The 15,960-nt window shown below is 38.5% G+C and overlaps 1 protein-coding gene across 1 annotated transcript in view; it reads right to left on the reverse strand.

The window, feature by feature from the left end:
• LOC131155664 (vacuolar protein sorting-associated protein 35B-like) overlaps positions 1-15,960 on the reverse strand; it is a 37,490-nt gene that overhangs the window by 18,302 nt on the left and 3,228 nt on the right. Inside the window, exons 9-11 of the mRNA XM_058108943.1 lie at positions 1,039-1,113; positions 907-966; positions 570-686 (exon numbers count right to left, since the gene is read on the reverse strand). Of these exons, the coding sequence (XP_057964926.1) occupies positions 570-686; positions 907-966; positions 1,039-1,113 (252 nt within the window). The remainder of the gene's footprint in view (positions 1-569; positions 687-906; positions 967-1,038; positions 1,114-15,960) is intronic.

Consider the following 15,960-nt stretch of genomic DNA (forward strand, 5'->3'; position numbering starts at 1 on the left):
TTCAATGGGCCTGTTCGATTAATAAGCCCATTTTATATAAAAATGAGGCTCCTCCTTTTTCCATTAACTTTCCCCAGTCCAATATAATAACTAATCAGCCCAGCCCAGACTTTTTATCCTTCTCTTCCCCTATTGTAACCCTAGCTGCCTCAACTGGAGCTACACCATAATCTGAAACCCTAGCTGCCATTGCAGTTTCAGCAAGCCTGACTGCCCAAACAATATGAACGTGCATCTTTGACTGGGAGATCTTCTGGCATCAGCTCCCCTGCAATCTTCGACCTGAGCTCAGCCCCACATTGGATGCACATCTCATCTATCCCATTCGCATCAATCCGCCTCCATCCAAATATTTTTATTCCATTTATTTGAATAGTTTCAACACAAAATGTCAATATTCTTAGCACCCTAGTTCACATGGGAGGACAAATTGGCACCATTTGAGAACTACACTTCAAAAGAACCAACATTTCTATGCGCATAAATCCTACAACATGAGCAACAAAACTGTCCAAGGCAATGCCTCATATCAGCATGTATTTCTGAAGCAAGATGAAAGGGGTACATACCAGCACTTGATCCACATAATCAAGTCGATCAGGGTGCACATGGAGAGTAAATTTAAGAAGAGATGAATATAAGGTAACAGCTCCAACAACAGGCATGTCAGTATGAGCTTCTATAACCTGCATTAACAAACAAATAGGCATCAAATTGTTCATGCTTGAAAATAAATTCAAATTCTTTCATAGAATGAAGTGTACATGCATAACATTACAAAACTCAGAGATATCTAAAGACATAATTTGATATTCCTAGTAAAAAAAAAAAAATGGCATTGTTTGATACTAAATAATAGCTGAAAACAGATGAACATGTCCAGCACTAAACAGAAATTTGATTCACCTTCCCTATGGCACTGTTCAGTTTGGCAAAAGCTTCTACTTGCAAAAAATCAGGTAACACCTGCAGCATATAATGATCAGTAACAGTAAATTCATAATCTGGAGGCATGAAAATAGTATATGAACAACATACCTCTGCACTTGAGGCAGCATAATTTGATAGTCTTTCCATTAATTGCGATAACACTGTCTTGACGTCAACAGATGGCTGAGAAACACAGGGACATATAAGAAAAAAAATTAAAAATAGAAAATTTTTCATATTTATTAGAAAAGAGCAGAGAATAAACATTTTTTTTACAAGAATTTATTTGGAAACATTACTCTGATATCATCTTTTAGTAACTAAAACAAATATTATTCCAACTTAGTTACATACCTTCATTAATCAACTAGATTAACGCTGCGCCTCATTTAGTTCATCTTTAAAATAAAGTCCAATATTTGCTTCTTCTTCTTTTTTGTGGGTGGGTGGGGGGATGGTTAACAAAAGAAATGTATTAACATGGAAGAAAAGGAAATAATAACTAATAGAGGGGAAGAGGTCCTTAAAAAAAAAAAAAATTTTAAAAGCAGCAAAAAAAAAAAAGATAAGAGAACCCAACAAATGACTAAATGAGAGAACCCCTTTAAAAACCCCTTCCCATCATTAGTTAATTGAACACTTCAAGTTTTCTAGCTCACACTAACCTTATTTCACTTTCCTCTTAACCCCATCCAATCGAACTTCTAATCCCCTAGGATCAGACAACCACAAGCCCATGTCGTAAATAAAACATTGAGCTGCTCGGGATTGACCCTATTCTCCCCCTGCCGAGCAGTAGGAGGTAAAATGGGACCAACTCGTGGAAGGTGACATCTCTACTAATAAACAGCTTACGAGTTTGTGGACAATAATACCTGTACCTTTTGTGAAACATCGAGTACCCAAGGAAAATACACTTTGTTGCATGAGGTTCTAACTTACTAACATTGCTTGACACATTCTGAACAAAGCCAACACACTGGAAAACACGTAGTGGGAGATTAGAGTAGAATTTAACCGTGCGGTATACTTCCCATTAATCTGCACCAAAGAAGAGGCAGGGATACATGGAGCACAATCCCTACTATGATCATTCACTTGCTGCTCTTTACCAATACCATGACCCTCAAAACACCCTCTAAACCTTCAAGCAGAGTTGCTGGCACATAAAATATATCACCAACTAAATCAAGGAAACATAGAACCCATTTTGCTGAAAAAACTCCACAAATAATAAACCTTCCTCACAAGAACATTCACCATAAAAATCACTCTGTTGCCCCATTTCTTTTTTCCCTTTAGACTACCTTCTTCATTAATCTTCTCATCTGATTCCACCTTCAAAGCATTCAAAGTTTCCTCAAAGCTAAAACTACCATCAGTATCTCTTATTTAAATTTTCCTCACCTTCGAATCAGAACTAGTTTGAATATCAGGAGAATTCCTTGTTTCAAGACCTGTGTGCACTGCCACCAATGAGTATAAACTTTAGTAGACTCAGCCCTATCAGTTTTCTTTCTAGCATCCAGGGAGGGACTCATTATTTCACAGAGCATAAATCTGCCTTCTATGCTTAGCATCAACATTTGTTCCTTTAGCATCTCATATGTACAACTCGTCATTAAGTTTTGATTTGCTTGTTCTATAGTTAAGTTCCCACAACCACCACCAAGTGGAAGATAACTTTTGGGACCTCTCCACAGCACAAATAGGTTCCCTCTTCACATTGTGGCTCAGAATTGTCAGCTAAAGCAGAAAAGTAACCAAATCTGACAGCTTTAGAAGATTGCTGGTCTCCCAAAGATTGCTGGGCTCTGATTCCACTCGAATCCTCTGAACAAGTTAATAGAATTCCTTTTGGAGAGTGAGCAGCCTAGGAAGTAGAGCAACTAAACCACAAAAAGTTCTTCCCACCTGCGCAGCAGCCCTATCGGAGACACAATGACCCCACTGCTCCCAGATCTAATTTCTGGTCCTGCCGATGAATAACTGCCCCTTTCTTAAATGGTTCACCTCACTAGCCATACCAGAGCATGAAGTATGCTGGGATTAAAAAACTCTGCTGAACCTTTTCCTCATTCAAAATATGGGCCTCCATAAAAGGTTTTAACTGTTGCCTCAAATTGAAATTAAAAGATAAAATACCTGGCCCACTCCAAAATATTGTAGCTTCAAGCCCAGGAACAACCAAGCCATCTTCTCCCAACAAGTGTTATTCAACCAGCCTGGCACTCTGGTTGGACTGGAAACCCGGCGACCAGGTCCAAAAACCAGGCTGGGCATCTTCTTAGACCGGAAATGCCAAGGACCCAGTACAACCCAATTAAACCCATTGAAACTTCCTTGCTTCCCCTTCAGCCCTTCAACATCCCCATGACCCCATGCCGCCACTTACACGCAACGGCCACCAGCAGCAGATGAAGATTGAAGTTGAAATCCTTTACTCCTTCATCCCCATGACCCCATGCCACCATTTACATGCAACAGCCACTGGCAGCATATGAAGATTGAAGTTGAAATCCTTTACTCCCTCATCCCCATGTCCCCATGCCACCATCTACATGCAACAGCCACCTGCAGCAGATGAAGATTAAAATTGAAATCCTTTACTCCTTCGATTTCTCTCCATGCCATGGCTCCTTGAGTAAATATTGAAACATTTCTCATCTTCAGAACTTCAAGATTGCAGGTTCTCCAGCACTGCAATATCCCCATGCAGCCATGCTATGACCCTTCATATATGTTGGAAACTTGCAGTGCACAAGTATCCAGTACTACAAGTAGGCAAGTAATTTTGATTCATCCCTCAAGCCTTTTTTTCCCCAAAGCTTTCTAATTTATAGTTTGTACAGTATAAACTACAACTTTCTTCTAGCAGAACAGAAAAGCCATTTTATCATAAGACTCTTGCAATTTTTAATGAAGTAAAAATCTTTGATAATTCACACAAACGCCTGCAGCACCTATGAACTGGAGATTCGATGCACAAAAAATTGCCCCTACATCACATTAAACATCAATGTGATTTCCATTTGTATCTTTTCTTGTTTAGTTCTTTCAAAATTCTCACTTTAAACTTTCAATTTCATGCATCCCACTATGGCCAATGAACAGAACTTAATATGCTAATTTCCTCATCACAACACCTCATGGCTATTGATGGCAGCAACAACAAAACCGAAATCAAGTCAACAATACAACCGTGCCAACCAAACACCTCTCAAACAATCTCCCATTGCTAAAAACAATCAAAGCTTTGAGCATTGGCTAGTAGATTGGGATAGATTCTTATTTTTCAGGATGTGGGAGGACAAGTTTCCAAACCTTACTCAAAGTACTCTCCCTAGGACCACATCTAGACTTATGGATGAGTTGGCTTCTTTGGATAGGAAGGAAGAGGAGATTAATCTCTCAGTTAATGAGGAGAGTCGAGTCATTGAAAAATGAACTAGAAGAGGTAATCTTCCAAGAATTAAGGAGTTGGAGGCAAAAGACCAAATTTAAATGGGTAAAAGACGGTGATTGTAACTCTTCTTTCTTTCATAGGCCAGCCAATGGTAAAAGTGAGAATTTCATTAGAGTTAGATGTGGGGGATGAGAGAGTCAGTAATGACAAACATCAGATGGCTTCTGTTATTACTAACTTCTTTAAGAATTTGTGTTCAAAGGACGATCATCATAGACCAATGCTAGAAGGGCTAGATTGGAATCCTACAACCGTTGATCAAAAGAGTTGGTTAGAGAGAACCATTGGAGGAGAGGGACGTGAGAGGGGTGATTTTCAAGATGGAAAGGGATAAGGCCCCAGGTCTAGATGGTTTCAAATTTGCTTTTCCCCAAGTTTGTTGGGAGGTTGTCAAGGGCAATTTGTTGAAAGTTTTAACTAACTTCTTTGGGAATGGGACTTTGACCAAAAGTATCAACTCCTCCTTTATAGCCTTGATGCCTAAAAAACCTGGATCTATTAAGGTTGAGGAATTTAGACATGTTAGCCTTGTTTCTACTGTGTACAAGATTATTCTTAAATCCTTAGCTAATAGGCTGAGTGCGGTGCTTGCTAATGCAATTTCTAGTGCCCAATGTGCATTTGTGGGGGGCCCGCAGGGAGGGAGGGGGGGGGAAGGAGGTGGGGAAGGCAAACAGTCAATGCCATTCTTGTGGCCAATGTGGTGGTAGAGAATAGTTGTAGGAATAAGAACAGGGGGTTTGTTTTTAAATTAGATTTTGAGAAATCCTATGATAGAGTTAGTTGGAGCTTCTTGGATAAATTTTGCTAGAAAGTGTTTGATAAGGGGCTGTCTATCTAATGTGTGATTCTTGATGATCGTAAATGGTGAACTCAAATCCTGGTTTATACCTCTAGGGGGCATTAGACAAGGATACCCCTTATCCCCATTTTTATTCGTCCTTGTAGCTGATGTATGCAAGATGGTGGATATGGCTGTGAAGGAGGGGTTGGTTAAAGGCTTAGAAGTAGAGAGAAAGAGTTGCGATATCCCACCTCTAGCTTGCTGATGATACCATTTTCTTCCTTGATGATTATAGCCCCCCCTTTAGGAGAATTTTAAGTATTCTCCAAATCTTTGAGAGGGTGTATGGCCTCAAAATTAATATGGAGAAGAGCAGTTTAGTTTAGCAGCTTTGAATGAACCCAAGAAGTGTGTCAGGGAGTGTACCACTGAAGTGGGGTGCGGCATTCTGGATTTCATCTTCAGAAAGTGGACGGAGAGGGTTTGGATTTCATCTTCGGAAAGCCATTGCTCCTGAGACGTTAGCCACCAAACAGTTATTAGCCAACAAAAAGACATCCCAAACTACACTTAAACCCACAGGGGAGAATTCCAAAACTTTTCTGTTGACAGCGGTGGAGGGGGGTCGGAGAGACGATGGTGGCAGCAAGAATGGAAAGCAATTAATGCCATATTCTCAAAATTCAAAATTGAGAAATTACAATCACGATATACGTCATTTGAGTACTGGGAAGGAACAAGCAAAATCAAAGGCTAACTTACTGAGAACGTTAGTGGAAACACAAATGTATCTCTAAATATAAGCCTCAAATTACATAGTGGACCAGATGGAGAATGGAAGGTAATATGGTCCAAAGTTACTCAAGCTCAGGAAATGGGCCGTACAGAAAAGATCAAGGAAAACAATAAAAGTTTTAAGCCCAAAGCTCCCTTCAAGCCAAAGCCCATATCCAAGCCCAAGCCCATCTCAGTCTAGCGGCCCAAACCAACACAAGCCCTTCAAAACAATAAGACCCAGATTCCAAAATCGTCATCTTCAACCTTGGGGAGTTCAGTGAGAAGGGGCGATGTTGTGGTGCTCAATTTGAAGCGATCTAAAGTTGATCACCGAAGCATGTCGATGCTAGCTCAGTCGATGAAATCTTCCAATGACACTGGGATTGACAGTATCGGCACCAATGAGCCCGATAATGAGCTCTTAGGCTTCGACGAGATCGATACGGAGCACTTAGGCTATGATGAGGCTGATAAAGAGTGCCTCGGTACCGGTGAGTCAGCAAACACAGCCGATGGTGAGGAAAACTTGCAGAGTGAGACATCCAATTGATTCTTCAAGAACATTCTGGAAATATTTTCAGGAAGTGAGGAAATTTTGAGCAGTGGGTGCTTGAGCTGCAAGATGGAAGAAGATTTGCGGTTCCAATTCAGATTTCTTTGCCACTTGATGAAGTCATAGAGGGTTTGGAAGAGCAAAACCAAGTGTCCTTGGTTCCGTTGAAGCTTGCAAATATTTTGGAGGATTGTGCCTCGGACAACGATACAAAGGTTGCTGAGCTACCTAACGAGAGGGGTTTGTCACCTTTAGCAGTGAAACCACTAGCCTATTCTTTACCCTTGACTATGGAAGGACAGGAAGTTGTGGATGTGGAGAGTCCAGTGAGGGAAGTACCTTATTCCGAGTGGTTCCAAAGAAGATTTAAAGGGTTTGAAAAAATTTCGGGCATGTCCTTGCAAGGTTTGGAAAATCAAGTAACCATTTTTTTGTTGACGGTTAATTACACCGTAGGGCGACTTTGGAAAAAAAAATGCACATGACTTGAAGAGAACAGGTGCAAAAGGTTTAAGAGAACTGAAAGGTTTATTCAGTTCAATTAATTATGGTTCTGCTTCATCTAGGCACAGTGGAATTAATCGTGAGCGAGCTCTCTCTGATTCTAAATGAATCTGAAAATACTTTCTCGGAATGTCAGAGGATTGAATGAGGTTGAGAAGAGGCTTTAGATTCGTAATTTGTTGCGTACATGGTAACCTGATATTGTATGTTAGCAAGAGACTAAACTTGAATGGATTACTAGAGGAATTGTCCAAAGTATATGGAGTTTGTCCTTATTAAACTTGAATGGATTACTAGAGGAATTGTCCGAAGTATATGGAGTTTGTCCTTATGTAGACTAGTTGTACTAGGGTTCAAAAGGTGCTTCTGGAGGTATTGTTTTGATGTGGGATTGAAGGGTAGTGGAAAAGGTGGAGGAAGTAGTGGGGTATTTTTCTGTTTCATGCAAATTTAAAAATGTTGGTGATCAACTTGAGTGGGCATTCACAAGTGTTTATGGGCCAAATTTGAACAAGAGGCGTAGGAAAATGTGGGAGGAGCTGACAGGGCTGATTAGTTGGTGGGATTCGCCATGGTGTCTAGGAGGTGATTTTAATATACTCCACTTCCCATTAGAAAGACTAGGGGCTGTAAGTTATACTCGGGCTATGCATGAATTTTCAGATTTTATCTCTTTCCATGGGCTGATGGATATATCTATGGAAGGAGGCCTTTACACCTAGTCCAATTCTTCCTCCGCTTCTAGAATAGATCGGTTTCTTTTCTCTCCGTTCTTGGTAGATCACTTCACTCAATTTTCACAAAGAAGGCTGTCCAAAATACTTGCTAATCACTACCCAATTATTTTGGAGGGGGGGAGTCATCGGAGAGGTAGAACTCCTTTTCACTTTGAAAATATGTGGTTGAGGGTGGAGAACTTTGTTGATAAAGTGAAGGAGTGGTGGGCATCCTATTCGTTCCAAGGAAATCCTAGTTTCATACTAGCTAAGAATTTGGCAGCATTGAAGTTGGATTTAAAAAAGTGGAACGAGGAGGAATTTGTACAAATTGAAGACCTAGATGTTAGAGAGGAAACTCATCCTTTAACAGCCGAAGAAAAGTTAGAAAAAGCTACTCTCCGCACCAATATTGAAAAGTTCACTCTTTTAGAAGAGATTAGTTGGAGGCAGAAGTCTAGGGTGTTACATTTGAAGGAGGGGGATGCAAATACCAATTTTTTCCATAGAATGGCTAATTCTAATAGAAGAAACAATGGTATTGCAAGCCTTGTGGTTAATGGTGCCTTGTCTTCCGATAAAGGTATGATTGCTGATTACATCACTCAATTTTTCATGAATTTATACTCTGAGCAACAAGTTAGTCGATCATTCCCAAAAGTCTTAGTATTTCCAAGAATATCCGGTGATAACGCAGATTAGCTAGATAGACCATTTGAGAAGGCTTTTGATCATGTAAATTGGGGTTTTCTTATGAAGTTACTAGAACGGGGTGGGTTCTCTGCCAAATGGAGGCGGTGGATTTTATTTTGTACATCTACAGTTCGTTTCTCCATTCTGATAAATGGCACTCCTTGTGGGTTTTTTGAGAGCTCTAGGGGGTTAAGACAAGGTGACCCATTGTCTCCTTTGTTGTTTGTCTTGGTTATGGAAGCCCTGGGGAGAATGTTGGATAAAGCTGTCCATGATGGTCACATGTCAGGCTTTGGTGTGGGGAATATCGAGGGAAGAGCTTTGGTAGTGTCTCATCTTCTCTTTGCGGACGATACTCTAATTTTTTGTGATGCTGATCTGGATCAAATTTGTTTCTCCGTGTGATACTTATGTGGTTTGAGGCAGTCTCTGGTTTAAAGATAAATTTGGGCAAGTCAGAGTTGGTTCCTGCTGGTACGGTGTTTAATTTTGACTTATTCTTGCACTTCCTTGTCTGTAAACAAGGCAATCTTCCTATGAAATATTTGGGTCTTCCTTTGGGAGCCAAATTCAAGGATAAGACAATATGGAACCCAATTTTGGAGAAGATAGAACGAAGGTTAGCAAGGTGGAAACGTTTGTACTTATCCAAGGGAGGTAGAGTCACGTTAATTAAAAGCACTCTATCTAATTTACCCACTTACTTTTTATCTTTATTTCCTATTCCTGCTGCTGTGGCTAACCATATTGAGACACTTCAAAGGAATTTTTTATGGGGTGGCATTGGTGATGAACCAAAATTCCATTTGGTTAAATGGGATACTGTTTGCTCTCCCATTTCTTCGGGTGGTTTGGGGATAAGGTAAGACAGTTTAATGAAGCTTTGCTTGGGAAGAGGTTATGAAGATTTGGGGTGGAGAAGGCTGCTTTTTGGAGGCAAGTGATAGAGGTGAAATACGGCTGTGAATGGGGTGGTTGGTGTACTAGGCCTGTTAATGGTCCACATGGTGTTGGCTTGTGGAAAAATATTAGTCGGGGATGGCCTTCTTTTTCAGGCCACGTTCTTTATGATATTGGAAATGGGTCTAAGGTGAAATTTTGGCAAGACCATTGGTGCGGTGAGACGTCTCTTGCAGTCAGCTATCCTGATTTGTATAGATTTTGCCGAGATAAAGAAGCTAGCATGGCTGAGCTTATGAAGTTTGATAATGGAGTCTTGTTTTGGGATGTAAGTTTCTTTAGGGGTATGCATCTTTGGGAATTAGAAGCCTTGACTGGTTTAATGGATACCATATATGGTGCATCGGTGAAGGGGTTCAGTGAGGATAAGATGTGCTGGAAATCTGATAGAGAGAAGGGCTTCTTGGTTAAAGGTTATTATGGTATTTTAATGGGCTCCAAAGATTGTGGCTTTCCTTGGAAAAGTATTTGGAAACAGAAAATTCCATCTAGAGTAGCTTTTTTCGTTTGGACTGCTGCTTTAGGGAAATGCTTAACAATTGACAATTTACGAAAAAGAAAGGTTTGGATATTGGATTGGCGCTACATGTGCAAGTGTAATAATGAGACGGTTGATCATCTTTTTATTCATTGTCTGGTTGCAGTGGACTTGTGGGTTATGGTGTTGGATTTGTTTGGAGTGAGCTGGTTTATGCCGCAATCTGTAGGGGGACTTCTAGCATTATGGCAAGGCAGATTTGGTCGTTATCGAAATGGGTTTATTTGGTTGATAGTTCCTCATTGTTTATTGTGGTGTCGTTGGAGGGAGAGAAATAGTAGGTGTTTTGAAGATAAGGAAAGATCCATTTCAGAACTGAAGCTATTTTTCTTTACAACTTTTATGGATTGGTTGGCTGCTTTGCGAAACCAATCATTTTCTTCTGTTTTTGAGTTACTAGATTCTTGTAATTTCTGTTTTTGATTTGTTTACCCCATGTACACTCCTTCTGTATTTGGTGTTCATTTTGTTATCAATAAACTTATTGCTTATCAAAAAAAAAAAAAGATTCCAACCAGGATTCCTATTAAGTTTGAGAGAATTATAAGAGACTTTCTGTGGTTTGGTGTGGGGATTTCACAAGGACACCACTTAGATGGGATGAGGTCTGTAGGTATAAGGAGGGATGGCTGGGTCTTGGTAAGTTGGTGTCTAAAAACACTACTCTTTTAGCTAGATGATTATGGTGCTTCCTCTAACATATTCTTCCCTTTGGCATAGAGTAGTAAGAAGTAAGTTGGATTGGATAAGAATGGGAAGGATACCAATATTAATTTAAGATGTTCTTTGGAAAGTCTCCGGAGGTCCATTTCTCAAATTTATCATTCCTTCATCCCTCGCGCTAAAATTGTGGTGGGGAGAGGTTCATGTATCTATTTCCAGAAAGATCCTTGGCTGGGGAATGTAGTTTTTTCCACTTCTTTCCCTCATCTCTTTTGTTTGAGTTTTGAGAACAATAAAGCCATATCTTTCTTTGTTGGGGATCTAAGCAGTCCTTTGTTTCCTAGAATCTCCATTTCAGGAGGCCTCTAAATGAGAGGGAGATGTGGGAGTTGTCTTCTTTGTCATCTTTATTGAATGGAAATAATCTTTCATCAGGGAGAGATGTTTGTTCCTGGTCCTTGAATCAGTCGGGGGTGTATTCTTGCAAATCTTCTTTTGAACTCTTGATCCTCTCTAGTTCTTCATTTCCGTCCTATCCTATTATATGTACAAGGCTCCTCCAAAATTTAAGGCTTTCACTTGGTTGGTTCCGCTTTCTTTTATATAGCAAGAGAAGAGATTTCACTAGAATGAGAAAGAATTTACAAAGAGGAGAATAAGACATCTCCCATCAAAGTCTTGGTTGGTACTGCTTTGTAAAATAAATACTAATGACTTGCTGCATTCTGCAAATCAGAAGACGTTTGAAGGAACTCTCTCCCAATGTATGTGTGCTGTGTTTCAAGAACTCCGAGATAGTTTCTCACCTCCTTTACACTGTGATTTTGTTTGGAGGATTTGGAATAAGCTTTTTGGCATTGTGGGAGAGAGTTGGGTATGCCCTACATTGGTGGGAGACTTATTAGCCATTTCCTTCGCAGGTTTTGGTAGAAGAAAGGACAGGGCGACTTACAGAGGTGTGGCATATCTTCAGCTTTATGGGGGATATGGTTGGAGAATAATGCACAGATATTCTCATTGGGAGCTAATATGGGATAAAATACAGTATTTGACATCACTTTGGCGCTTTGGTTTTGGATCTTTCATAGGAATAGTTTCCAGGAAATTCAAAGAGACTGGAGGAATGTGCTGGGCTTATTGATTTTTTTTTTTCTCTTTTAGTAGTTTTTAGTTGTTTCCTCGAGTTTGTTCCATATTTTCTTCTGGAGATGTCTCATTATCCCCACTGTAAATCCTTCTTATTTATGAAATTTTCTTTTGCTAAAAAAAATAAAAATAATAAATAAATAAATAAAACATGCTGCAGGATGACAAAGGAAAAATGTAATCTTGCTACAGCAAAGCGGATTCTTGCATAACCTTTTAATGCAATCAATTCCATGTATTACCAACCTATATTAGATGTAATAGCTAGCACGGTTAGTATGGATGCGGGTTATAAAGGCCCTAATTTCTATTCACTACATGTCTATTTGTAGTCTAAAAATGTAGAATACGTGAGAAATTTTGTTGATAGCTTTCGTGAAACATGGAAGGAAAGTGATTGCACTATCATGGCCAGTAGATGTACTGACAATATAGGATACTTATCGATTATTTTGGTCTACTGTCCAAGGAGACTATTTTCTGAAATCAATTGATGCTACCAATGCCTATAAAACAAAAAAATCATTGTAGAAATTGTTCAAACAAGTTATGCTGTTTGTTGGACAAGAACAAGTAGAACACATGGATGCTGACTATGTTGCTAATTATGTTGTTGGAAGCAATGTCACCTAGAATGTGGACCGTTCTGGTTCATGGAACAGAATCGGGATCGCGGTACGGCACATGCTCTAAAATGCAGACTGCTAGGCCCGCTAGGGGTATATTTAGATAGATATATTGGTGAGAAATATGCTATCGTAATTGTGTAGTTTGTGGAGGATGAAACTGCAATAATTCTCCACCTTAAATAATAATAAAACAATGCTATGTGAAAAATATTGAATTAAAACTTTGGATTGTTAGATTTAGCGTGCCATAACGAAGATGTACTATGTTTCAGAACTTTTGTACCACTATGTGGCTAGCCAAAGTGTTAGTGTTTTCTGGAAACTACAATTTGAAGGCCACTGGAGCAAGAGTTTCATTGTCTCCATGTGTAACTCAATTGTGTTAAATCCCATATCCATGATTTTGGAAAGGTAGATGAGGTAGTAATGTGGTGATGCATGCTAAAAAATAACAAAATATATCTATAATCATTACTACCCATTGCATCCAGTTTGCTACTAATTTTATTGCTTTGCAAAGTATATTGATACGAAAAGATGCATTAGAAGCCATAGTGATATCTAGAAATTGGACAATCTCAGCATATGCCAAAGAGTTTTTCTTTATTGGGTTGGGGGGGGGGGGGGAGGTGATGGAGATCTTGTTGATTTAGAGTTAGATTCAATATTTTCAAAGGAGTGTGCTACTATTTTAAGGATCACAGGTCCCCTTGTTCAAATCTTGCATATTGTTGATAGTTATAATATGCACTTCTATGAGCTTGTATGGTGCTATGCTTAAAGCCAGGGAAGAAAAGCTAAATGGATTTCAGAGGAGGAAGAAAAGAATTGATCCTAATATATAAATTCTTATTGTTGCAGGGTATTGGTTATTCCTAGTGATCAGTACAATGGTGTTGAAATGGAAAAACACAAAAATAATTTTTCTAAGCTTTTGGATGTCGTTGAAAATGTCCTACAGGAATCCCACCTAGCAAAACAAGTTAACAAGTGAGATGAAATTATTTAGAAATGTCAAAGGAGACTTTGGGAGATGGTTTGCCAAAAATGACCATGAGGTAACCCCACTAATCAGTAATACTTCTGAGTAACAGATTTTATATTTCAATGTTAGGAATCACTTAAAGAAAAGTACTTTTCTGGAAAAAGTACTTACCGAAAGTATTTTTTCAGACAAAATACTTTTTTAGAAAAATAATTTTTCAAAAAATACCTATTTTCCTTTAAAAAGGAAATTTGTAAAAGTACTTTTTGAAATAAGTATTCATTTTAAGTGGAAATCAAACACTACCATTGACACAAGTACATAATTTAAGTACTTTTCAATGTTTTCATAATAAGTACTTATTTTTTAAGATGTTCCACATGGGGGCTGACTACTTATGAATTTTAAATATGTTTATATATTACATCCACCATGCATACAAAGGCACTTATTATGTACTCTCACATTAGAGTTATGAACTTTTGAGGTTGAAAAGTTATTTTTGTTATGTACTAAAAATGTGTCTGAATTTACACAGGAACCTTTTCAAGAGAAGATGCTGTGATCCAATTGATTTTAAAGATTTTGATGAAACTACAACTAGGGTGCTAGAAGATGAGCCTTCAACCTTATCAGTGATGAATTAGAAACTTTTTTATGTCATTAGCATTGTGCATTTGTGCACTGTTTTGGACAAACCCAATGTTGTGAAAACCGGACCAGAACGGTCAGTTGGTCCAGGAACTGGTTGCTCTCCCGGTCCGGGTTAACAGCAGAAAAAGCATGAATATTGCACCATGGAAACCTGATCAGAACTGGCAATCCAGCTGACCTAGGGTGACCCAGCCTGAACCAGGGTTGAAACATTAAGCCAAGTTTTGCTGTTTTTCGCAAACATTTCCGTGGCCCTATGAATTTGTTCTTCCCAGCCCAGCAGCCCTTATTCCCTAGGGTTTCTTTGAATCATCTTCCTTAGTTCCCTTTGAGCAACAAAGAAAGTCACTGCTGCAGATACCAGCTCCCCACCCTTGCCTGCGTGCCACCAGTGCTTGTTGCCACCATTGTCCTCAGTTTTCCGTCTTTCCGGCACTGCAGCTTGGGCCACTCCTGAAGCTCCTTCATTTCAGGTTGTCTACTTTCTTTTTACCTCTCTTTGAATTTCAGAATTTTTCTTTGTCTTTGTTTTTTAGAACAATTCGCACAATTAATAAAAAAAAAATCTAGTAGTCAAAAACCAGTTCACAATAAATAAAATGGTGGGTTCATCAAATAAGAAAATTAGGATGACTGATACGTGTTGAAAACAGGAGTCCTGCTTTTAACTAAGGTGCTTAGTGAAGGCCAAGGCCAGGTGGAGGAAGTACCATAAAAATATTGATTGCAGCTATGTAAAATAAGAATAAAAAAAAAAGGAAAAGCTTACCTCTTGTTTTCAGTTTTTAAATGATTTACACAACTTGCTTGAAAGCAACAGTGGGAGCTATCCTGCAACTCCTCTGATGCTCCAACCAAATTTTATATACTCCAGCATATAAAATTTCTTCTATGTATGTTGTTTTTTATTTTTTTTAGATGCATTAGTAATTTAATTTGCATGATAATTGCATATAACAATCATTTTATATTGTTAAAATTATCTAGTTTTTTCTTTTCTTTTTTTTTAACTTTTTAAGGATTATTTCATATTTTTTAAAATTTTATGAATTAAAAAAATTATTATAATGTCCTGATGATTTCGTCTGGGTTAACCAGTCGGTCAGACCGGTCCAACCAGTCAAACCATAACCCAGTTAGGCTGCCAGCTCGCCTTCCAATCTGGCTTTCAAAACATTGATAGTATGCATTAAACAATTACAAAAGTGTCACTAATTCAAAATTATCATTGGTTTAAACAATTTCTGTTATCCCTCTAAAAATCTGGCTATTTCGCGTTATTCTGCTCGGATTTAAATTTGGAAGAAGTAATTAATAAATACAACAATGAGAGCAATGACAATGAAGCTAGAGGTGAAGAAGGAAATGGAACAAATGGAGGTGAAATCAAAGCTTTTGATACAAGTGAAGCTCCAGATTTTGGCACAGATTGGAGTGTATGGAATATGGAACATGCATAAGATCAAGATGATAGGAGCGTATAACATAAAGTTTGATTATTTTGATTCTTTCTTTTTTTATTTCAACTACTGTGACATGACTTACGAGACTTTAAAAGCTACGACTTTACAGTTTGGATGTTATCATTCGCATAATTTATTATTTATCTTGCAAATTAAAATGTAGTCTTTACATTGGGTTTTGCTTGAATTTTGAAGCTTAAGTGCTTAACTTTAGTTTTATGACTTATATATGTTATTTTTCAAATTTACATTGGTCTCACAACCGAATTTTTTAACATATTTTTAAAAAAATATTATCAAAATTTTCAATCAAATAATTATTGACCCAACGATTGATATAGTGACACAGTGACCAAGTACCTCAGGTGGGCAAGTGCTGGGCTGGGTTTAATAACATTGCACCAACTATGATGCTCATGGAAACCCCAGTCCCCCCCCCCCTTCAAAACACTCCAGCCACTTGATTTTTCCTCCGTGCCAACAACATATTATCACAATA

Source organism: Malania oleifera, chromosome 1 (assembly GCF_029873635.1).
Source record: "Malania oleifera isolate guangnan ecotype guangnan chromosome 1, ASM2987363v1, whole genome shotgun sequence".
Lineage (NCBI taxonomy): Eukaryota > Viridiplantae > Streptophyta > Magnoliopsida > Santalales > Ximeniaceae > Malania > Malania oleifera.